This window comes from Scardinius erythrophthalmus (assembly GCF_964197995.2).
Source record: "Scardinius erythrophthalmus genome assembly, chromosome: 2".
NCBI classification, from domain to species: Eukaryota; Metazoa; Chordata; class Actinopteri; order Cypriniformes; family Leuciscidae; genus Scardinius; species Scardinius erythrophthalmus.
In genome coordinates, this window is record NC_138222.1 from 45718814 (window position 1) to 45742386 (window position 23573).

At 37.6% G+C, this 23573-nt stretch overlaps 2 protein-coding genes across 3 annotated transcripts in view; one reads left to right on the forward strand and one right to left on the reverse strand.

The window, feature by feature from the left end:
• Positions 1–664: 664 nt before the first annotated feature.
• On the reverse strand, positions 665–14782 carry copb1 (COPI coat complex subunit beta 1). Its single transcript, XM_081359921.1, has 22 exons — positions 14675–14782; positions 13601–13750; positions 12859–13088; positions 12588–12757; positions 12392–12506; positions 12194–12286; positions 10737–10874; positions 10522–10641; positions 10325–10432; positions 9456–9602; positions 9117–9262; positions 8836–8932; positions 7375–7535; positions 7176–7296; positions 6841–7068; positions 6575–6754; positions 5614–5758; positions 5408–5527; positions 5160–5305; positions 4976–5065; positions 2873–3028; positions 665–2624 (listed from the first exon to the last, which is right to left on the reverse strand). The coding sequence occupies exons 2-22, from the start codon at positions 13689–13691 to the stop codon at positions 2565–2567; spliced, it is 2862 nt and encodes a 953-aa protein (XP_081216047.1). The 5' UTR covers positions 13692–13750; positions 14675–14782; the 3' UTR covers positions 665–2564.
• A 1388-nt stretch (positions 14783–16170) lies between these two features.
• The window catches only part of pde3b (phosphodiesterase 3B), a 59056-nt gene continuing 51653 nt past the window's right edge, over positions 16171–23573 (forward strand). For both annotated transcript variants that reach the window (XM_081355932.1, XM_081355933.1), the window contains exon 1: positions 16171–18543. In XM_081355932.1, coding sequence (XP_081212058.1) covers positions 17650–18543 — 894 coding nt within the window. In that variant the 5' untranslated portion in view covers positions 16171–17649. The remainder of the gene's footprint in view (positions 18544–23573) is intronic.

A 23573-nucleotide genomic window follows, 5' to 3' on the forward strand; every position in this document is an offset into this window, starting at 1 on the left:
CGGCCGTAACACTCTCTTGTGAGTGCGATACTGCTGTCATACAACAATTAATCCAGAATGCAAGAGGAAAATACATAATACAACTAAATCAAAGGAACAATTAATGCAAAAGTCAAAACTCTCACATTATGACTCACATCATGGAACATTTTCATTCTTACTGTGCATGTTTAAATGTCACCTACTGTGTTTGTTTGTAATTCCAAAACAGAAACCGTAGCCTATAGCTTTGTCATTTTGTGATTCACCACTTAGTCATTATAATGACAAATGTGGCTGGCCAATCAGTGCAGCATTTGCATCAAAGGGTGCTTGATGAGAAGGCGATGATACTAAAACATTACTACAATTATACTTACATTTAGGATTTGCCAGAATACTGATCTATTTCAATGCACTGTTTACAAGGAGATATAAAAACCAATTGAACTGTGCCCAGATTGTAAAACTCTCCTCTTGGCCTCATGATACCACAAGCAAATATGACTATTTATTCAAACAGTGTTGAATAAATCAAATATATACAAAACTGAATATCAAATATAATGGAAAACTTGGATTATATAGTCTGAATGAAACTCTTATAAGCAAGGTTTGCAATTTTACAAAACTTATACAGTGCAGAGGTTTTCTCTTGTTTTACAATCAAATGATGATCAATGATCAAATGAAATCTTATTTTTATTGATGTATTGAACATGTTCAAATGACAAGCTGACAAGTTACAATACTGATCAAAGTCTCATTCTGAAATGGCATTTTCAGGAAAAGAGCTGACGTGTAAAGATGTCAAAGAAACCAAACAAGCTCCAGCTTTGTGTCACTGCTATATGGAGAGTCTTGAGTGCTTTAATTATGACTTGTGCTCAGAAGAACTAGAATAACAGTTATACATTCAGATGTGGCACAAAATCTGAAGCCATCTGCTGTACATGTTGTGAAAAAAATTGTGCGGATGTGCAGTACAAGCCGAACCTCTTCTTTTATAGTGCTTGCTTAGAACTTTATTACCTCATTTTCATTGGCTATATGATTTTATTACATGTATAATATAAATCTGGGAAACTCATAAAACTCCATTAATATAATTTTTATGTGCAATGTTCCTTCTTATAAAGAATAATGGAATTAAATGCATGACTTGCATATACTCACATCAGCGCTTTTCACACCCATCTCTCCCACTCTGCATGAACCTGGAAGCTACTTAGATCTAATGTATCATTTACATCAAAAACTGCTTCCACCGCACTTTATGAGACAATGACTGGTGGTGACCAGGTGAATGCCGTGACTACATACACTTCTGTGTTCTGGGCTCAGATAATACTTTCATTCTGCATGAGGATGCATTAAATTGATCAAAAAAGGCATTTATGTTGTTACAATAGATTTCTGTTTCATACAAATGCTGTTCTTTTGAACTTTCTCATGAAAAAAAAAAAAGATCCGCATTTTTCGACAAAAATGTTAAGCAGCACAACTGTTTGTGGGACATGGTGAAGGGGGGAAAAAGAGATGGGAACATTTGTCAATGCTTTTGCATTCCCTCGAAAAACTTTTGTTTTTGATTGCAAAATGTTTTGCGTTCTTCAAAACAGTTTCTTGAGGGAATGCAAAACCTTTGAGAGCAAATGCAAAAGCATTGTAATATTTTTTCCTCCCATCTCACATTTTTTCCATCACCATGTTCCATTAGAGGCTCCGTACTACGTTGATAATAAGAAATGTTTCTTGAGCACCAAATCAGAACTTACATTGATTTCTATAGGATCATGTGACACTGAAGACTGGAGTGATGATGCTGAAAATTCAGCTTTGCCATCACAGGAATAAATTACATTTTAAAATACATACAAATAGAAAAAGGTTATTTTAAAATGTAGTAATATTTCTCAATATTGTTGTTTTTACTGAATTTTTAATCAAATAAATGCAAATGATGAGTATTAGACCCTTCTTTCAAAAAACATTTAAAAAAATTAATGTGGCTCCTTATCTACTCAGGGCAAAGCCATGATGACCTTGACGCCTTCGTCCTTAATATTATAATGCATTACGTAGACATGAAGGTTATGACTGACCACAAGTCTTATGAGTCCAAGTCATCTAAGAGGCAGGAGACCATAACAAATTCTCAAGATTCCAGAAGATTTTCTTCAAGAGAACACATCCTTTGTTTTGTCAACTGTAGTTTGAGGGCAGTACTGTTCTTATACTTACATAAAAGGGTCATTGTAACACTATTCGTTTAACAAGAGAATGAATACGCTTTTGTGGTATATGGTGTGCAATGTTTATTGAAACATGATTACAGATGAACAGGGTCAATCCCTTTTAGAGCAGTTAAGAATCGTGTTGGTAGAAAATGTCAAAATAATCCCCTTTAGACATATTTTATGGGATTGAAGAGCTTAGAGCTTGGTCACAAAGCACTGCATGTGTACGGCAGTCTGGAGGGACACAAACAAGCGATAGCGGGAAAAAAAGACAAGACGTAGGATAACCGTAACGCTTTTTAGTCGAATCTCGCCCTTTGACTCGATGGCCTCAGTCGTTGAAATTTACGAGTGAGACTTCTTCTGAGAGAGGTTGATCTTGTCACCCAGACTCAAAGCCATACCCTATTGAAAGAACAAACAAAGAGGAGTTATCAATCATGCAGTAAAACATCACATTGGGAGATTCAAAAAACATACAAAGGCACATCAGGATAAAATAAGTTATAAAAGAAGTTGCTAAATCCATTACTGAAATTATAAAACATTATCCACGGCTGTAGGCACAAAAATGCTATTCCAGCATTTAGTATTTACTATAAAGATCCCAATGTCTTTTAATTAAAACGTTGCAAAGAGTAAAAAAACATCACCTGGCTTTTGGCTCGGATGCGAATATGTCCATTGACTGGGGCATCAGGTCCCATGTGGATTGGCTTTTCGATGCTAACGTTTGCAAGGGCATCCTCTCCAAATATAGAGCGAGCATACAGATTTGCTGCCATGAAGCCACAGATACCGGACAGGGCCTGAGTTACAAAAGGAAAACATGAGATATGAATGTAAATATGTGTTATTAAATCATAGAGGGGTTTACTCAGTGCTGGGTAGCAACTGATTACTTGAATCTGAATTTTGTAATAAGATTATTCCAAATGTACTTGTAATTAGATTATATTACATTTTAAAATACTCGTAATAGGACTACATTACTTTATTTATTGATTACATGTTATTCTCACAATGGCAGTAAATTATTCATAATTCATTGATTGTCTCAATTACTTTTTGTTAGTGTTGGGCATTCCGGCTCTTTTTCGTGAGCCGGCTCGTTTGACTCAGCTCAGTGAAAAGAGCCGGCTCTTTTTGACTCACAAATAGCTCTTTCAAAAATATATGTTTTAACTCGCTGAAAGTCCACCGCACAACTGTGCAACGTGAATATTCACATTTTTAATTGTCCATAACAACCCAAAAACTTGTCTGCTTGCCTTGCATATCTAATTAATGGGCAAAGTTATGACTGACTATTTTTCTTACCTTCTTTTTTTATTTTTTATGTGGATGTTAATGAGTTTGTAGAAGTTTAGCTCTTGCGTTCTTCTGAACATCTTGCGCTGCCATTGCCCGATGTCATTTGTGAGTCATATCAGACCATAATCTGTCTCTCTTTTAAATGCCTATTCCCCGAGTGTTAGGCTACGACTGGCTGTTTTAAAATATAACTAATATCGAAACAAAATAACAAAATAACCCAGGCAGTCTCATCTTTGAGACGTTTAGGCCTCCTCCAATATTACTCACAGCTGGGCTCATAGCTTGCAGGTTTGCTTAGTGGCAAACTTTTTCATTTGACTGGTTCAACCGCCACCCGTCCGAATTTAATTAAAATATTATTTTTCGTCACGTCATCCACCCGATCCACGGTTTACCCGCATCTCTAGAGTATGTGTGTGTGTGTGTGTGAGTTAGCTCGGCCCTAGCTCTCTCATGCAGTTTAATTGGTTGACATCGCGTCTATGATTGACAGGAACAGAATGTGAGGCTGATCAGACAGTCGAAACAAATGTGTGTGCGCCTTTAGGCCTATATAATTATGTTTTTGTTGGTTTTTGAATTAGTCAATTATTTTAAATACAATTAAAATCATTCATTATTTAATTATTAGCCTACATAATGATTTAATTTCTATAGGCTATATTTTTAAAAATAGAGTCGGCTCTTCAGATATGCGAGCCGGCTCCCGTCGTTCACCTACAAGAGCCGGCTCTTAGATCGCGAACGACCCATCACTACTTTTTGTTTTACATTTTCCTTTCTTAAAAAGCCTAAAATAAACTGCTGTATATATACGTTCAGAAGGTCTTCCAGGTTTGTGGAATTGCACACACAGACCAGCCACGAGTCATAAGCCGATCACTGAAAACTGAGACTCGCGCAGCAGATCACTGGATTTACAGAAATCATTTGACTTAAGAAGTGGTTTCTCAACATTGCATATCTAATCAGCTCCTGACGAACACATTTATTATTTGAATTATCACTCAGTGAGTCATTTCACCGTGGTCTTTGGAAGACTTTTGTATTTCAAACAAATTAAAATGTACAGATTCATTTCATTTCATACTTTTCAGTAAACTCAGTTTAATTCAGCTCCATCACAAACCCCAGTCTGGGAAACCCTGACGTAATGTAATTTTTAATGCACTTCATGTTGTAGATAAAGCATGGTAATTCTTTTTGTAACTTACATGGTAAAATAAGATCCTATTAAAATTATTGTGATAAACAAGTTAGGTGAAAAGTAATCTCAAAGTAATCAAAAAGTAGTCCGATTATATGACCTTAAATGCGTAATGTAATGGATTATGTTACTAACTAAAACTGTCATGTAATTTGGAATCAGTAACCGACTACAAATTGTAAGTAATCTGCCCAGCAGTGCGTTTACTGTTCTCATCAAGTGAGTGCTGTACCTTCTCTGGGGTCAAGCACTTCATGTTGGTGGACCCAAGAATGTGTTGGAGATACTCGGTCAGATCTGTGATGTTGGTGTTGACGGTAACCTGTGTGGAAACAAAACAGAACAAATTCCAGCAAGCAGAAAGGAGATTAACGTAGCAGTTATCCACAAAGAATTCACCAGTCCCCCAGACTTGCCTTATTTTCCCACTCAAATTCAGCCCACATCTGTCTGAACTCAGCATCTGTGCAGGAGGCCGGCTGAATGTAGTCCATGATGTCAATGTGAATGTCGCTGAGAACTACGCAATTTCTGTCACTGGCTGCTCCTGATACATCATATACTGCAAAATATGTGTTTTGGATTATTGAAGCGATTCCAGGTCCTAACTCAACAACAAAATAGTACAGGTATAAATAAGGATATCTACATATAGTCCACAAACCTATGTTTCCAAATATGATGCCATTCTCTGTGGAGGCCACTTTCACATTAGCTTTGATGTTGGCAAAGTCGTGAGGAGCCAATGTGAGAGGAGATGGTTTCTCAACCAATTTAAGATCACCTGGAGTTTGAGGAATATATTCAGTAAAACATACACCAAAAACACACCAACCAATTATTTTTATGGATGAAAGGAACAACTTGTACCAAGTGTTGCCAGCTCCAAGGTACAGTTCTGTAGGGTGTCGCTAGTCTGGTTAACAACCAGGACATCCAGGACGATGTCATACTGATTGACATGAACATAAGCTTCTGCGTACACTGGATCTGAGAAACCAGTCAATTGGGTGACCTGGAAGAAAACACAAGATGGTTCAGTCAGGGACATGGTTTTCAACCACAGGGCCAAGGCCCAATAGGGGGCCTCAAGATAACCTAAAATGATTTAAAACGAGACAAAACAACAAGTTCATATTTTAACTCACTAGCTCAACAGCATTTTTTCCCTACCGCCCTGGATATATGGTAGCCTAAGTTTAAAATTGCCATTTCTGGACCTGGAAAAGTCATGTAAATTCATGTTACATAGAGTTGGATCATTGAAGAACATTCAGCTTTTAAAACTTCTGGAATTAGAAAAGGTATTTATTTTAATTAGAATTATTTTGGTTAAAAAAAAATATATATATATGGACACTCCTATGTTTCTGTACATTTAAAATAAGCATCGAAAACAAAACTTACAGCTGATGTACTAGAGCAAAGCTATTAGCCTATATGGGGAGGGAGCCTTCAAATATTGCTGAGGTCTTGGAGTCAAAAAGGTTGAGAACCACTAGTCACGGTAATCTAACTGATAAACAAATGCACAAAAAATATAAAAGCTATTTATACATTGTAATGAAAAAGATCAAAACCGGCAATTCAAATGCTTTGCTGAAGTATGGAACTACTATATTGTGAGATGCTGTAAATGGACGTAACATTCTTAAGGCTCCTGCCTGATGTGACATTTTAGTGTTAAAATTCCCATCAGATGAACCAACATGCCCTCTGGTGGTAAAAGATGACAAACTACAAACAAGAAACAACCTTTCCAATTTTGTCACTATAATAAAAATACGACTTGTACAGATTCAAAAAGATACAAATAAAATCCTCCAAATACCTTATTAAGTTTAGAAGCCAGAGGGTCAGCGGCTTCTTTCCTCTGAGTATTGCCCATCGCGGCCAGCAGACTGAGTTGGAATTGATCTTCTTTGGACGCCATCTCGCTCTTAGCGGTCAGCTGCATGAAGGAGATCGGATCATCCGCCTGAACAGTCACGTTACGCTTCTCAGACTCTTTCTGATAAAACAAGAACAACAACATAATTCAATATCATGGTCACAAATGATGATCTTTTAATCTATATCCAAAATTATACCATATACCTTCTGAGACAGTTTCTCTTCCTCCAGTCTGACAGTGAGCATATGGGACAGGGATCTGCGGCACTCTTTGTTAAAGATGTCGTTCATGAGGGGCGAGCATTCGGACAGGACTTTAAGGCACAGCGAGATCCGTTCCACGTCATCATCGGTGATGGGCTTCTTGGGTAGAGACGACTTGCCCAGATGGAGCACAGTGGCCATGAACAGCATGGCCTCTGCCACAAAGGACTAAAAACAGCAAAATAACATTTATTCTACCACAATTAGACACATGAATAATTAAATTGACAGTTTAGTCACTGTTCATGGAATGAGGAGTTTTAAAATTAACTTACATTTTGTCTTTTTTTGTCCTCGGCAAGGGCAACATAGCGCAGGGCCACTTTGGTGAGGGTGGTGGCCAATGAGGCAGCAACGTAAAAGTCTCCATCCATCAGGAAACCCCTTAGAGGAGGCCTACAGAATAAAGGGACATTTTAGATATGTAATACGGAGGACTATCTCCATAATGTATCAGTAAGGGGAGAGAATCACCTGTCCTCTTCTTTCTTGGATGGCCTGCTGCTACTCAGGGCGCTCTGAGTGACGTAGGTGCCCATTTCTGTCACCAGCTTAGGAGCTGGAGTTGCAGTCATCTCCTCCTCAGGTTTCACCTCTCCAGACTCCTTCTTCAATTCATTCTCCACGATTGGTATCTGAATAAGAAAGAAGACATAATATAAAACAATTTAATGTTTGAAAGCACTATAAGGTGTAGAGGGAGACATTTATAGAGGATGTTAATTGCAATTTTGCTAATCTTTAAATAGTCAGCCGTATCTCACTTTTAGATGTATATTGTGCACTGTATCATTCACACTATTGTTTTCTGTAAAACTTCATATTTGAATGACCGAAAATTCAAAGAACAATGGACAATAAAGTAACTATGCCTTTATTCTTTCTGTGTTGAACTGACACGTGTAGTTTGTTCAGAGACTGTAGTGCTTGTAAATATAATGAAAATATGATTAGACCTTTTAAATGTTATTCCGTGTTCTTCTGATGAGTTTGAATTGTCATATAGGGTTATATTTTTAAAATGCATCAATGTGCCCCCAACTCTGTTTTTGTGGGGGGGGGGGGGGGGGGGGGTTGTCCGTGATCATATTTTAATATTGATGTGTCTGTATAATGAGTGTGTTGTAAGTCTGTTATATAAGTTGCTGTTTCCCCTTTTTCACACTCTCAGCTCTCCCATTTTTCCACAGCTTTACACACCCATTTCTTGAGACTTTTTCAAACACTAAGGTGTGAACGACCAGGCTAAAGCAGGGGGGTTTCATGACACTTTAGCTGCTTCCCGACCGGAGGAGCCTTCTCACAGTTCCTAGAACTATTGGCTAAAGTACCTGTATGTTCCTGCGGTGTGAACACGCCGAGTAGGAATGACTTTAGTTCTAGGAACTCCATTTGGAGGAACTAATTTAGCTCCTACTTCAGAGTAGGGTCTAAACCAGCACTATAGGAACTACCCGTGACGCTAGTGTACGCTGATGACCGAACGCACGCAAAACACCAGCGCCTGCCATTTTTAAAACAGCTATATGTAAACACACAGATTATAGTTTTCATATACTGTGTACTTTCTATAACAATTCTATCTAATAACATGTTAAACAGTACTGTTAGACAGATCGATAACTAATAAACACAGAGAATGCTAGCATTGTTTGCTCTGGCGTTCTCAGCGCCGTCAAAATAAAGGTCCGTCGCTCCGTCAAAATAAAAGTCACCATGCTTGCGTCACTCCCTTACCCCTCCTACCAGTTCCTATGGACACTTGCCCAGTGCGAACGCAAACAGCAAAACCGAGTTTGGGGAAGAGTAGTTCATAGAACTGTTTAGAAGTGGACAGTTCCTATAACTAAGTTCCTGTAACTACTTGGTCGGAAAGCGGCTTTTAATGACAAGCTCTGGATGTGACAAAGCGATTCAAATCGATGTACTACAGACCTCTCCCAAAGATCTACGGACTTCTGTCATGACACTCTGGATGTCCTCTTTAGTGCTGCAATATTCACCCAAAATCCACAGAGCTCCTCTGTAAATCCTGCAACACAAAAGTCCTTTTTAAAAATCACTGCAATGTATCACAATCCCTTTTACAACACTAAACAGGACAAAGTACTATCAAGCGGTCTAGAATAATACACCAATTAAGTTTTCATATACAGATGATTTATGCAATTGGATTTATCTAACTTCTAAGAAAACAGTTAAAAAGCATCTCTTACTTGACCGTCTTGATGGCGTGGAAAACCTCCAGCATCTTCTCAATGATGAGAGGTCTAAGGTTGTCAAACCTCTGAATCGCCTCACGCACAAACTCCAGCACATCGGCTGCAGCCGCCTCATTAGTGTCACTCAGGAATTCCATCAGCTGTGGCCACACAAAACACAAGAAGTGAATTTAAGAGTAAAGATGATAAAAGGGATAGATGTTTTAACAGTAAAAGCTAAGTGGTCCACCGATCTAGTGAAGTGTGTAACTTCAATTTCTTTGCTAGTAAAGAATATTTTGAAATAGTTTAGCTGTAAAAAAAGCATTCTGAGTGTTCAGTCAGTAGACATACCACAGGGATGACATTGGCTGCCATGTCAGGGAAGCGCACGCTACACGAGTGGAGAGTGCGAACAAGCAGCTGCCTGTACTTGTCTGTGTCTTCATGCTCTGTCACATTGTTGGTTTTGATGACTTCTTTCTTTAGCACTATAACCAGCTGCAGAAAAAGAACAATTCAGGCATTTTGCTTGTATAGGACAGTGCAATTAGTTAATAGTAATTATTTGTCATCGTATAAAAGACTTTAATTTTGTTCATTGTATCTTCTTGATCTTATTTCTCCATATAAAGAGAGTAAATGGGGAATGGGATCCAGGATGTCAAGCGACAAACTCAGAAAAAAAGCACTAATAAAGTAATAGAATGGCAAATTATGGAGCTTTTACACTAGACTATGAGTATGCGAAATTGCTTTGGACAATACAATAAACGAGATATGACGTCACAAACCTGCAGCTTTACAGTTTGTGCACTTTTAATTTAGCTAAGAGGTCACGTCATGACTTATCATTCTATTGGTCAAATCTACATGTGATGCAAACCAAACTTGTCCACTAAACTTGAACTTGAGAACGCAACAAAATGCGAAACTTCTTTGCATGAGCTTGTGTTTCGGGTCTCCTGCATGTGTCAATGGAATGAAAAGTGGTGTGACCACCCCTTAAGTCATACAGACTACTTTTATAGTGCTTTTACGGTTCTTTTTGGACGTTTACAGTCCCTGTTCACTTTCATTACATGGAAAAGAGTGGCCAATAGATTCTTCAACATTTCTCATTTTGTGTTCCACTAAAGAAAATAAGTCATACAGGATTGAAACGACATGAATAAATGACAATCCTGATGATCTATCCCTTTAAATGTCATGTTGTCACACACCTCCTCTACATTGCGGGATGACACCAAGTCCAAGGCCAGCTGTAGGGTCTTCTTGCGGACCTCAAGATCGGGAGTTGTCAAAACCCTCAGAATATCCATCACAAGGTCCTACGAGCAGAACAAAGCACCAAACGTCCTGTTACTGGTCTCATTTGTGGAACGAATGGCTCCAAAAGATGTGATGAACTCATGTGTACCTGCAGCACACGCTCATGTGTGGGGTGTTCCTTCAGCTCAATCAGCCGGTCCAGAACAATGAGTTTCACGTTGTTGTCGCTCTCTTTAATGATCAGATCAATGTAGCACTGAGCAGCAGCCTGAAACAAAGAACATTCAACCAATGTCATTCCACTGTTTTCCACCATGCAGAAAACGTACATATGGGAACAACCCTGGTGTTAGACACTGGTACCTTGATGGCGGTGGGAGCGCTGGACAGAGTAACCAGAGTTCCAGCTGCTTCATATTTTACAGCAGGACTGGATGACTGCAGCAGGTTGTATATACAACGGATGAAACGAGCTCTCTCTGAGGGGTTGGCATGGCAGACCTAAACAAATGTAGAGATATAAAATAGACACAGTGAGAAGACTCAGAGTTTTCTTTAATCTAGACCAGTGATTCCCAACCCCTGTATCCTGGCATACTAGTGGTTATATTAAAAGTAGTAATCACGTTTAATGTAATTACTACTATTAATATAATATCGAGTTTTAAAATGCAATTTGAAGCAATGCATGTTGTGCAATTTTGTTATTTTAGTGCTTAGTGGTGAGCCGTGGGATTTTTTACTTATCAAAAGTGTGCCGTGGCCAAAAAAAAAAAGAGAGGTTGGGAAACACTGATCTAGAGACCACCTGATAATATGCAGTGTGCATAAACAGCATAATGCTGAAGAGCTCAGCATTTAATTAATTAAGCATGAGGAATAACTGTGCTGTTGATGACAGCAGTTCTGTAAAAGAGTAGTTTATCAGTAAATGTGGATTATAGCACAAAAATTGTATGGACCACCTTCATTGTGATTTTGTCCCATTAGAGCTTAACAGCCCATGGTCACCATGAACTGTTGTTACACATAAAAACTAATATTCTTTTTTAAAAATACAGCTTTAGCATACAGCTTTAGGACGACATATGGGTTAGTAAAAAACGCATTGATATTCACAATGTATTCTTTCACCCTTATTCATGCGTTCAAGAAGCCAATAGTTACATAAAAAAAAGCAGTGCTGAGAATTTAAGGCTGCAAAATTTTACCAATATATGGTAATTGAAAGTTTTGAATTCTCAACACAATTCAGTCATGAAAAGTTCACCATTTTAAATTCCAAGCTTATATTAAATTTAATATGGTACTTTTAATACCACTTAATTTAAACATATTTATAGTTATATCACTGAGACAATAATGACGAAACAACTCAAAAAACACCTGATAAAATTGTAATAATTAATTCACCGAAGAGGCTTAATTGTGTGAGAACAATAGAAAAACATTTGACCCCTAATGCCCAGCATTTCATTTTTGCTACGCCAACAAAAATGGTCTCAAAATTATTTACGTTCAAAATGTCAAGGCATGTAAGCCTTTACCCATCACTAGACATTTACAAATATTAGAAAATATTACATATCAAATACTTATTTTGTAAATAGATAAATGTGTTTTAATACTGTTAAGATTAACATTTTGTGTAACTGTTGTTGTGATCAATATTAGAGTGTCAGCAACAGTTTTTTGATGTTTTTACCCATATTTAAAGAAAGTTAAATATTTAATTGCTTTATATGTACAAAGCAATTCTGCTACGCTGGGTCTCTGTGGGTTAAACAAGAATTACTTTAAGATATGAATAGACACCTCACCTTATAAATTAGTTCCACAATGACGAGCTGTAGAATGTCTCCGAAAGTATGCACCTGATCAATACATGTGCTTAGGTAGTCCAGAGCTCTATCCTGCAAAAATGTATAAAAAGAACAGCTCATGAAGCTTCATGAGATTCATTCTTGTAACAAAAATAATATAAAATAATAATTATTGTTATTAATCAGACTGTGTACCTGATCTGCATGAATCAGCATCATAAAAGCATTTCTCTTGCAGCTTGCATCTTTCTCATTTACAAGAAAATCATGAATCAGCTCAGGAGCATCTGGGATCAAATGCTCAAAGTTCCTAAAAAAAAAATAAAAAAATCATGAAAATGGTCTCTGATGTTTGTCTCTCACTTGTGCACACTAAGATCCATCAACACACCTGTAGATAGTGTAGATGGCCAGGACTGCATTGCGTCGTACGTAGCTGTGACGGTGTTCCAGACAGGCGCGAATCGCTGGCATAAGGGGCTCCAGCAGCTCAGATTCCTTCAGCTTGCACAGGAAGCGCAGTGTAGAGCCACGGATGAACTCATTGGGATGCTGGAGATCCTACAGATGCATAACACAGATGGCATATTTCAACAAAGAAACAGATACAATATACCCTCACAATAAGCAATACACATTATAGCTCCATATTTCATGCCTACCTTCCTGTAGGCATCACAGACCAAGATCATCTCCTGAAGAAGTTTGCCATCAGGAGTAGTTTTGGGAACAATCTCCCAAAAAACTAGGAGTAGTTTCTTAATTGTGTGGTCCTGCAGAGGCAGCACAAAGCGGATGATGGTCATTAACAGGCCTGGCAGTTTCTCTCCATTCAGGATCATGATGATGACCTTCTTCAAAGCCTCTGTCTTGGCTTTGATTTCTCCCTTTTCTGTTTTGACAAAAATAAAATAGGAAAAGTGTTATGGTGCATTTTAACCCCCATTTACCACCTTTCAAAATGTTGGGGTGAAAACTTTTATTCCGCAAGGATGCATTTTCATTACACTGATCAAGAATGACAGTCAATACTTTCACATTGTTCTAAATGATTTAGGTTTAAAATAAATGCTGTTCTTTTGAACTTTCTATTAATCATTCAAAGCATTTTAGAACAATTCCGGAAGGATTGCGTGACACTAAAAACTAAAGAATTGGCTGCTGAAAAAATTAGCTTTGCCATCAAAGGAATAAATTCTATTTTAAAATATATACAATGGAATATTATTATATTAATATGTAATATTATTGTTCTTACTGTATTTTTGATCAAATAAATGCAGCAAGAGACTGTTCTCAAAAACATTTAAAAATCTCAATCAACCCCAAACTTTTAAAGCGATAGTGTTCATGAATGTTAATGAAAAAAGGGGTTCATATCAAATTACTACACATGCATATTACCTAAATCAGCTTTTAAGCTGACTTCCGATGGTGGTTCAGAGTCATTGGTGACATTGATGAGGGTGTAACACACATTCTCCGCGGCTGTCATGATGTCAGCTCTTCTTCCCTTCACGAGACTCCACTCAGACAGAATGCCTATGAGGTTTCCTAAAACAAAGGTTATAAAATACATTAGTAAAGGTTCAAGTGAATAGTCATTAAATACCATAAACAGAAAAAGCCTTTGAGAAATGTAGTCTATAATGATGTGTGTAATGTAACAACTCTGTTGAAATAATGTATATTGTTTGGTACTTTTATACTTATTCATGTACATAGAGTGGCCTGAGCAATGGCTCAAACAAAGCGCTATACAAATAAACATTTTTAATAGGAGTAACTAAATTGCATGTCACAGCAGGACATGTAATGTCAACTTAGTGGTGCCCATTAAGGACTAAGGGCATCATGTAGAATAAAACCCATTTTCTGTAAGACTGTTATAACTGGAGTCACCTTATGTAAGTGTACATCGTTTTAATCATATTTCTCTACGTTTTATATGTAAAACGTCTACCTCTTCTCACGTATCTTGCACTTCAAAGAACACCTTGATAATAAGACGGTATATGTGCAATTTAGTTTCATAAAGCAGAGTCCAACTATACGTTCAACTAATGTCGACCGTGATTTTGGAGTATATCTATCCTGTTAACAAGAATTTTTAAACAGGATCCTGACAGAAGTCTCACGGTCTACGACAGCACTGGGATTCACTGAATTAGCAGCTAACGTTAGTTTGAAAACCCTGAGCCAGCCGTGGCAAAAGGCCGATTTGCACCATGTTGTGCATGTATTATAAACACGAAACGCATTAATATCAGCACTTCTGTCTAATAAGACAGTTAATGTTGTACAGTTATATTACTGATTGCGTGATCAATCGACATCACTGCTGCACTAGCAGCTAGCACGCTAACAGTCTGTGATAAAAACGAACACAGACAACCGGTGATTATTGTCTGTGGCTTAAAATAACAACAAATTCGATTTTTATTAATGTGCTTTCTTGTTGAGCTGTTCATTAATTACCTTTCAAATAGGTCTCAGGTCTGTCTCTTCTGTATGCGCATCCGTGTCTGGAGAGATTCCGATCCTTCCGAGTGACGTGGAACCTGACTGACTTGGCCACATCAATACTACAGCGAGCTAGAAGGGTCACACTACACGGTTACGCAAACGCGAAAATCAGCGATTACGTTCGTGGCTGTGGTGTGTGCCTGTTTGAGGTTATGATCTACTGGTTTATACTGGAATGGTATTCTTAATTTGCTTAAGTTGTGTTAGTCAAGATGTGTAAGGAAAAAAAAAAATAAAAAATAATAGTATAAGCTTTTTGTATTCGATGATCTGAGGGTTATTATATTTTGAAAAATTTTGAAAAATAAAAATTTGGTTAGCTGCTGTAAATAAAATAAACATAAACTGAAATAAAATAAAATAATCTATAAAAAAATAAACTTGTTTTATTTCACTTATGCCAAGGCAACATTTCAATTTGATTTTTCTTGATTGCTTACTAAAATAGCTAAAACTACAACAGAAAAAAATACCCTAAAAAAACTGCATAGACAAAAACACACAATAAAAATATATAAAAACTTTATTTAAAATTAAAATGGAATAAATAAAAACAAAAAGTAATTCAAAATATTCATAAAAACTGTAAAAGCTGTCTCTATTCAGTCTCTTGGCCAAAAGAGAGATTACCTAGGAAGATTTTCAGCAGCATTTTAGTTCTCTATTATATTTACCATTCATTCTAAATATTTAAATATTCTCTCATTGTTTTAACAGTTAGAATAATATTGGCATATTAAATGTTAGGCCATATATATTTACATTTACAATGTAACATTTTTTTTTTTATTACTTTACTTTCTGCCAGTTTACAGACATTTTGTTTAACCCTAAAACACAATACAATGCGCAATTCAAAATAGGCCTACTTGAATAATCAATATGGAAAATTCCTTCATATCTACATTTGAGACTTTTTTAAGAGTGCATACATTTGTGTATGAATATCATGTCATAGCCTCATGCTGAACTGCTTTTTACCATAAAAACTGGGAAGATACATTAGATCTTCACATGAGAATCACTGGTGGTTTTATTGACCACTTAAGCAGTTGGAATCATGGAAAAGCTCTTAAGATAGCTGTGGGGATTGCAGCGCAGAAGTGAAGTAAATGAGGTCAATTTTAATGCATTATGGAACCAGCATTAGTCTCCATCTTTTGAGATCATAATTGAACCATAATGCGAGAACCACAATTTCAAACCAATTTTCCGGCCAAAACGCATGAATTGTTCTTGCTCGTCAATATGGAATAAATATATTACTTTTTCATAAACTCATATCTGGATCTTTTTACAAACGTGAGTCATTTTAAGAACATTAAACAAACCATTCCTTGTGTTCATGCTTTAAGGGAAAGACTCTTCACAATACAACTCCTTTTTACCTGAAGCATTGGTATTGTAGGGACTTTTTTTTTTTTTTTACAATGTTTTTCTTTAGGAAATAGAAAAAGAGGTTGACTGAACAAATACAAAAGGATCATGAGGCCATGTCGCCCTCCCCCCATTTCTATATTTTAATCGTAAAATCTTAAGGTCAGTTCTGTCTTGCAAAAGTAAAAAGCTTCAGTAGCCTATTAACAATGAATGTTGCTACAGTTGTTTGACCGAACTAAAACTAACACCCCGAAAGGGATAAGGTATGTATATGTTCTAACACATTCATGAATGTATACGGGGCTCTGTGGACTGATCCATTAGCAAGAAGGAATTTCTCTAAAAATATTAAAAGTTTTTGGCCAAAACGTTACAATATAATACATTTTAGCATTTATTAATATTTGTTAATGTAATTTAATAAAATTACAATCCTTCAATACACCATACAATCAATCAATCAACCAATCAATCATGTTAGTTCATGTATTAACTATAATGTTAACAAATACAACTTTTTATTTTAAAAATGTATTAGTAAATGTTGAAATTAACATTAAGATTATCAAATGATGTAGAAGTTAGCTTAATATTGTTCATTCTCGTGCAGTAAACTAATGTTTAAAAATGAAACCTTAAAGTGTCAGCATTATTTGTTATGTGGTTAATATCTTTGGTTGATATTTGGTGATATCATCTTTGGTTGATTTGCACATTGCAAAGAATGCAAAGGTAGCTAATTAGAGAGACTCAACCAAAATTATCATAAAATAATAATGTGGTTTGCAGTGTAAAACAGCATTTTAATATGGGGTTCCTGGGTTGGCTGAGATTCTGGAACCCCCATTGGTAAGAAGCAAGACAACTCAGCTGTAACATAATGTCTATGTTAGTGACCTCTTGTGGTGCTTATGCATTGAAACCATAAGGGCCTGTTGGTTCATGAACGGCGGAAAACGCGAATGGCAGAATACTCAATACTATTTACATTACTAAATACTGGCTTAGCTTAATTATATGCTAGAATCGTATAAGTATAAGCAAACAATAAAGAAAATGAATGTGTAGCCTAGCCTATATATACCGTGACACGACTCAAAAGTAGGATATTTCTAATATAGGACACACTCACAAGCTCCCGTGTTTTAGGTCTTAAGATGGGCAACTTTCTATATAATATATGTTTATAACTTAGCCGTCTATAGTATTGTTTAAATATTGCAATAACGGTAGTAAATCTGACTGTAAAAAATGAAAAAAATACAGATATAAACTGAAGGTGCGCGCGGTTTGCCTGCGCTGCAGAGAGCGCGCGCGTCTGTGTCTCGCGCTCTAGTCATTGTTACAAATTGTCGCACCTAGACGGCGACGTAGAGCTCGAGTCTGCTAAAAAACAACAACATTTCAGCCTCTTTTCCTCCTGGCCAAAATGCCTGAGCACGTTTGAGTGACCATGGAGCGCGTTTGCCGTCATGTAGTGAAACGTTGACACACGGAGGATTTATTTCGAAGGAATGAAAGTTTAAAGAGCACGGAAGGAGGACAACATGGCTGTGCGGGAGGACGGAGAGGTTTTGCACAGTAAAATCAGACAGCACGATGGTGTTGTTGGCAATGCAAACAGCGCGGAGAGCTTCAGGAACGGCTATGTGAAGAGCTGCGTCACTCCGTTAAAACAAGACCATCCGAGGGGCTTTTTATTCAACGTCTGCAGGTTTTGCAACGAGGATATCCTCAAGTCCAAACTATTCCGCGGCTCGGCTCTCTACGTGGGAGCGCTGGCGGTTCTGGCGCTCTCCTGTTTCATTTCGAAGTGCTTTCAGAGTGAACACGGCGTCTCGGATCTGCGGACTTATCTCTTTGATTTCTCACAGTCCATCAGTCCTTTATTCAGCATCGGCTGCGCGTATTTCTTTCTGACCCTCTACCTGAGGCGGACGAAGAGGGAGAGCAGCAGATGTTGGCTTTTGTCCTTACCAGCATCATGCTACTTGGGGGATTTGATGGTCTTGCGCTTATTGCAGTGGGGAGAGGAGCACCAGCAGATGCAGATGATGGGCAGGTTGCTGTTTGTGCTGGGCTGCGTGGGTCTGCTCACTCTCATCCCCACTCTCAAACTTAAGCACAGCGTCCTGATCCTGGTCTTCGCCAGCCTGGTGTGGCTGCTGTCCTTCACCAGCCTCGGCTGCCTGTCTCCGTCCCTCAGGCCGGTGCTGGCGTGTGTAGCGGGGGTCTCCGGCTCTCTGCTGGCGCTTTGTTTTGATCACTATTACCCACCGAGGGAGACGGCCGGCAGGATTCCTAACACGGAGGAGAAAGTTCCCGTCATCAGACCCAGGAGAAGGTCCAGCTGTGTTTCTTTGGGAGAGACGTCCAGCAGTTATTATGGCAGTTGTAAGATGCCCCGCAGACCTTCCCTGCCATGTATATCGAGAGAACAGGTAGGGGCTGTTCAGCAGCAGCAGCACACACTGATCAGTTGATGTGTTATACCTTACTATAACACACATCACACCTTTAGGCTACAACTCATCACCATGCTCATGATACACTTCATCAAACTTCTGACATTTCAAATGGTCCCATACAATTATAGTCCTAAGCCACAAAAACTCACTCCTGATACCCCGCCATCACACTTCCCCAGAACAGGCTAATCAAACTCTTGTCCTACACAATCTCAACCCTGATATATACACGTCCATACATACAGTTTAAATCATGGATGTGATGGTATTAGTATTTTGGAGGCTATACACAGTTGTTTGGCCAGATCTTAATGTTGTGTCAGTCACCTGTTGCCTATATAGCTCCCAAATTTATTTAGGCTTGATTGTTTCACTGTGATGGATTGAGATTTCTCTTTGCTTTAACATTTAAAATTGTTTGGTATTTTAGAGTGACCATGATGTTCATTTTGGTATGTTTCAAATGGATCAAACTTGTTTTTAGGCCTAGTTAGTTAAGTGAAGTCTTGTTGATCCAGTAGTCCAAAACAGGCTGTTTTATTTCAAATATTAACTCTGTTAAAATATTTGAATCCCTTTTTAACAAGTTACAAAAACACATTTAATGAAAATGTCTGTTTGAGTCATATTTCCTTATGGTCTCTTCTCAGTACTGCAGTAAAGCGTTTACATTTACATTATTACAGCACTCTTATAATGCTGGTCAGAATGTTGTGTTCGTACTGAAGTGAAAAAAAAAACATGCACTATAAATTATTGATTCAAACACGTGAAAAGTGGGGTATGGCTCGTCCCAGTGTCTGTGCTGTATAGAGTTTTAAAAGTTTGCCATTGATTGACTCTTCTTTTGCATTCTAGTGCAAAGTTAAAAGTTTTAACAAAAGTATTTGGCTTATGTTATGTGTGTGTGTGTGACATAATGGAAAATGAGCAGACAGTTTATTTAACTTTTTTTTTTTTTAGACGCATGCAATTTGTTATCTGCAAGTTCTACAAATATGGAAACTTTGTTAGTTCATTAAGTAGGATATGGTGCTTGCAGCTGTTTGAGTTTTGAAACATCAAGCTCACATTGCCCAAAAAGTCAGCCCTGGCCAAGGGTAAAGGGTCATGTTTAAACACTAAATTCAAGGTCATCAGACCTGTGTGGCTAAGTAAATAGACTCTAACATTGTGCTGGGTTTTCATGTAGTCATCCTGACTTGTTTCTGCAGGCAGTATTTCAGTGAATTATAAAAACATAATGCAAGTAAATTTGGAATGAGCTTTGCATGTTTTCCACACTAATTATAAAGAGTTTAGTCCTTTCTCTACTTGCTTGCACATAAAGCCATTCACTTTGTGCTTCAAGTGATTTTCAGTGTGCTTTGAATGAGTGCACTGTTCCAGTTACGCTCACGAATTGAGAGGTTTCAGTATGACCAGTTTCAGACTTTATTTTGACCTAAGCACCTGTTCTTACTGAGCAGCATCAGTTCTCTCTCATGGGGATCTGTAAGGACACCTGGAAACAAAATATCAAACTAGAATGAAAGCGAATGGATTTTGCTAAGTTAACCTGTATTTCCACTCCATTTTGTCCTAGTTTGAATTGCGACAGTATTTAATTCGAACTTGTGTCTGTTGTTTGTGCTTATTCAATATTCAAGTTCAATGTGCCATCATTACTAATGACAAATGTATTGAAAATTGATGGGACCTTTTCAGAATGCACAGAACAACAAATAATATTGAGTCATCAGGCCATTATATTTACACTATTAATGCTTTTTTTTTTTACACCAAAAAATGACATCCTTCTGTGCTTAATTTCAAGCCTTAAGCCAATCAAAAGGGAGCTGGAGAAGTGCATTTCGAAGCTGCACATTGAACACAGACATCTAGCCTATGTGTGTGCTAATTTTTTTATTTAAGTATAGTTGTTTTACAGTGAATTTTAAATAGGTGTTTTTGTGCAACTTTTCTGTCTTTTTTTCAGTTTGAGTCATGATGTGACATTGAGACACCGGTGTCTCAGTCTGAGTCTCTGACTGTTTTTGATAGTTCTGCTCTTTTCCCTCTGTTCACTTGCACACGATCCCATTTAGATAAACCTCGTGAACAGCTTTTTATTCTTTTTTTTTTTTTTTTCAAAATACTGCTTCAGTTTGATTTTAAGAAATGCATTTTATTAGTATTGCTAGTTTATTTTATTAATTATCTTTATATAATTTAACATTGTTATTAATAGTAATAAATGTTCATTTTATATGTGTCACAACTTTTAGTAGGTCTAGTAAAGGCTATAGATATTTTTAGCGCAATTTTCCACCGGACAAAATTGCGATTGTTAACTCATGATTTCTGTTCTGTCTGTGCGCACCAATCTTGCACTTCTATCTACTCCTCAACCAGACCACCTAGAGACTTCGGGTTTTCGGCATTATGTTAAGGAAGGTCTAATCTCGGGAACGCACAAAAAAAATCCAGGAAAAGATTTACTATCTCTTAGTGTTGTGATCCCATGACGTGAGAAAATTGCGCTAAAACACTCACTGAGTTTTTATTACTTGTTTCTTTATATGTTTAAAAAAAATTATATTGTACAGACCTCAAAAGTGTGAGAGTGTAAGGTCATTGTCAGTTGTGAAAAAACGTCACGGGCAATTTGAAGTAAACGGGGTTATCCTACTTCATGTTCTGTTAAATTCATTGCTATGCGAAAAAAGTGTAAACTAATGGACCTTTCTTTGTATTTTTTCTCCTACGACAGTGTCGTGATGTGTGAATATTTTTTTCTCGGTTGTTCTGGTCAGTGCTGTGTCTCACGTATGGCCTCATGACTTTTTCACTTGCACAGAGTGAGAAACGGCTCCAGTTCTCTCTTCAAGCCACCTGTGACTCATTGCATTTTCAGCCCAATGTTCGTCACAGCCTGAGCTGTGTTTAGAACCCATGGCGGGATTATGGCTCTTTTAAGATAGACCACTATATGCGGTAGCCAGGCTGTTTGAAATGTTTATGTGGCTTGTATCTTTAAATCAGTTGATAATCATAACAAAGCCCAGTCACTTTTAACATTGCACATGGAGCAATGATTACATTGTGGAGATGTTGGGGGCCGAGGAGCGAACTATACCTCATTCCTTTTTGTGTTGCACTTTCTGACAAAGGTAACTTTATAATTGAAGTTTAGCTGAAAGTAATACAGTTAGGTTAAATTTGTGTGTGTGTGTGTGTGTGTGTGTGTGCGTGTGTGTGTTTGTGTGTGTGTGCATTTTGACAAGCTGAAATCGTCATCTGTGAAAAATGTGACGGTTTCTAAACTAAACTAGGAAGCATATCAGTTGTTTGCAGATCAGGTGAAGATGTGTTTGTTTTATAGGAGTCACTGATTAGAAAGGATTTGTTTTTGTCAGGGTCTGTTTTTTTTTGTTGTTTTTTTTTAAGAAAAAAAATGTCAAATGTAGAAAAGAATCACAAATGTAGTCTCAGATGGCCAAATTATGGCCAAAACCATACTGTGTGAACCTGGCTTTAGTTATGATGAAAGGCATGTTACGTGCATGTCGTCGTCAGTTATGTGCATGTTGAAATACAGTTCATGAAAATGGAGCATAACAACCATTGAAACGGGACTTTATTGGTATGTGCGTACGTAGATCAGCATCACCCTAACACCATCATGAGAGGCATAACTGGGGCCGGTTTCACAAAGATAGACTTTGACTATGGCTTATATAGTAGATAGTCAGACTTCAGATAGACATCGAAATCAGACCGTTGCACAAAGCACTTAAGACTCTGACTATCTTAAGTAGGACTACACTGCAATGCATTCTGGGTAAAATAAGACAAGACACTTTTCAAAACAAAAAACATGGCGGATCGAGTAAGAGCACTCAACCGCTCAGTGCAGTTTACCCCAGCGGAAAATATGTGTTTGTTGGAGGAGTATAAATGACGGAGTATGTTTTTATGTTTCCACAGTTCGATCGCGCCCGTGCCTCTCTCTCTCTCTGACACACACACACACACACACACACACACACATACCAGCATTGCAGCCTGTTATTATGCAGCGTTCACACCAAACGCGAATAGAGCGTCAAATTCGCGTCTATCGCGTCTAGTTCGACTCTTGAACATTTTGAATCCATTCGTGCGTCCAAGGCGAATAGGACGCGCATATAAAGCGAGCGTTTGAAGCGAAATAGGCGGGCATTCAGAGCTATGACTCCACTATGACTCTACTAACGTTACCCCCTGTTTGAGCAGTCACGGTGTATTGCATTTCACGCATCGCCCGTGACGCTTGCGTATATGAAAGGGAGCGCGTCGATCGTTGCTCGCGTTGACTATGTAACGGCCCTAACAGTTACAAGGACATTTTACTTGGGAATGTAGTAACAAGAAGAAATGTTTAAATTATGAGCCATTTCCCCTTTTCTTTTGGCAGTTTGTAATGTAACTGATTGTTACTTCTGGTTGCCAAGGTAACATAGAGTCTTAGACCTAAGTTAGCCTGGGGGTAAGGTGTCTATTTTTTTGTCTAAATTAAGTCAAGTCTTTATTTTTGTGAAACGGTCTAACTTGCATTAGACTAGTCTATGAGCAAATTTTAGACTTGTCTAACACTATAGACCGGTCTAAACTTACTTCTTACTTCCCATTTACACCAAGAACGATAACTTATTTGATAAAGATATAGTTCTAAAAATCTGTTTAAATATAAAGATTAACAAAGTCCACACCACAACTATAAAGATAACAGTACAGAGGAATGATATCACTGTAATTACTTACAGAGTGTTTTTTTTTTCAGCTGATGAACGATAAAACAATGACAGCAAATCAGAATCCATCCTACTTGAAAGAGCTTGAGCTTTAAAAGCGGCACAGTACAAAACTGCAGCACATGCTCAGAATAAACAGAACAATATTGTCCACTGGTGTAGACGCTAATATTGTTATAGTTATCTTTTTAGTTATTGTTCTTTGTGTGAATGGGCCTTTAGTGTTTG

Excerpts from the sequence above, each read along its gene's own strand:
- copb1 (XM_081359921.1), bottom strand. The coding sequence starts at position 13,691 with ATGACAGCCGCGGAGAATGTGTGTTACACCCTCATCAATGTCACCAAT. Across the intron at positions 12,758-12,858 it reads TCTGTGATGCCTACAGGAAG|GATCTCCAGCATCCCAATGA; the intron begins GTAGGCATGAAA and ends ATGCATCTGTAG. Across the intron at positions 10,875-12,193 it reads TTGTGGAACTAATTTATAAG|GTCTGCCATGCCAACCCCTC; the intron begins GTGAGGTGTCTA and ends ACATTTGTTTAG.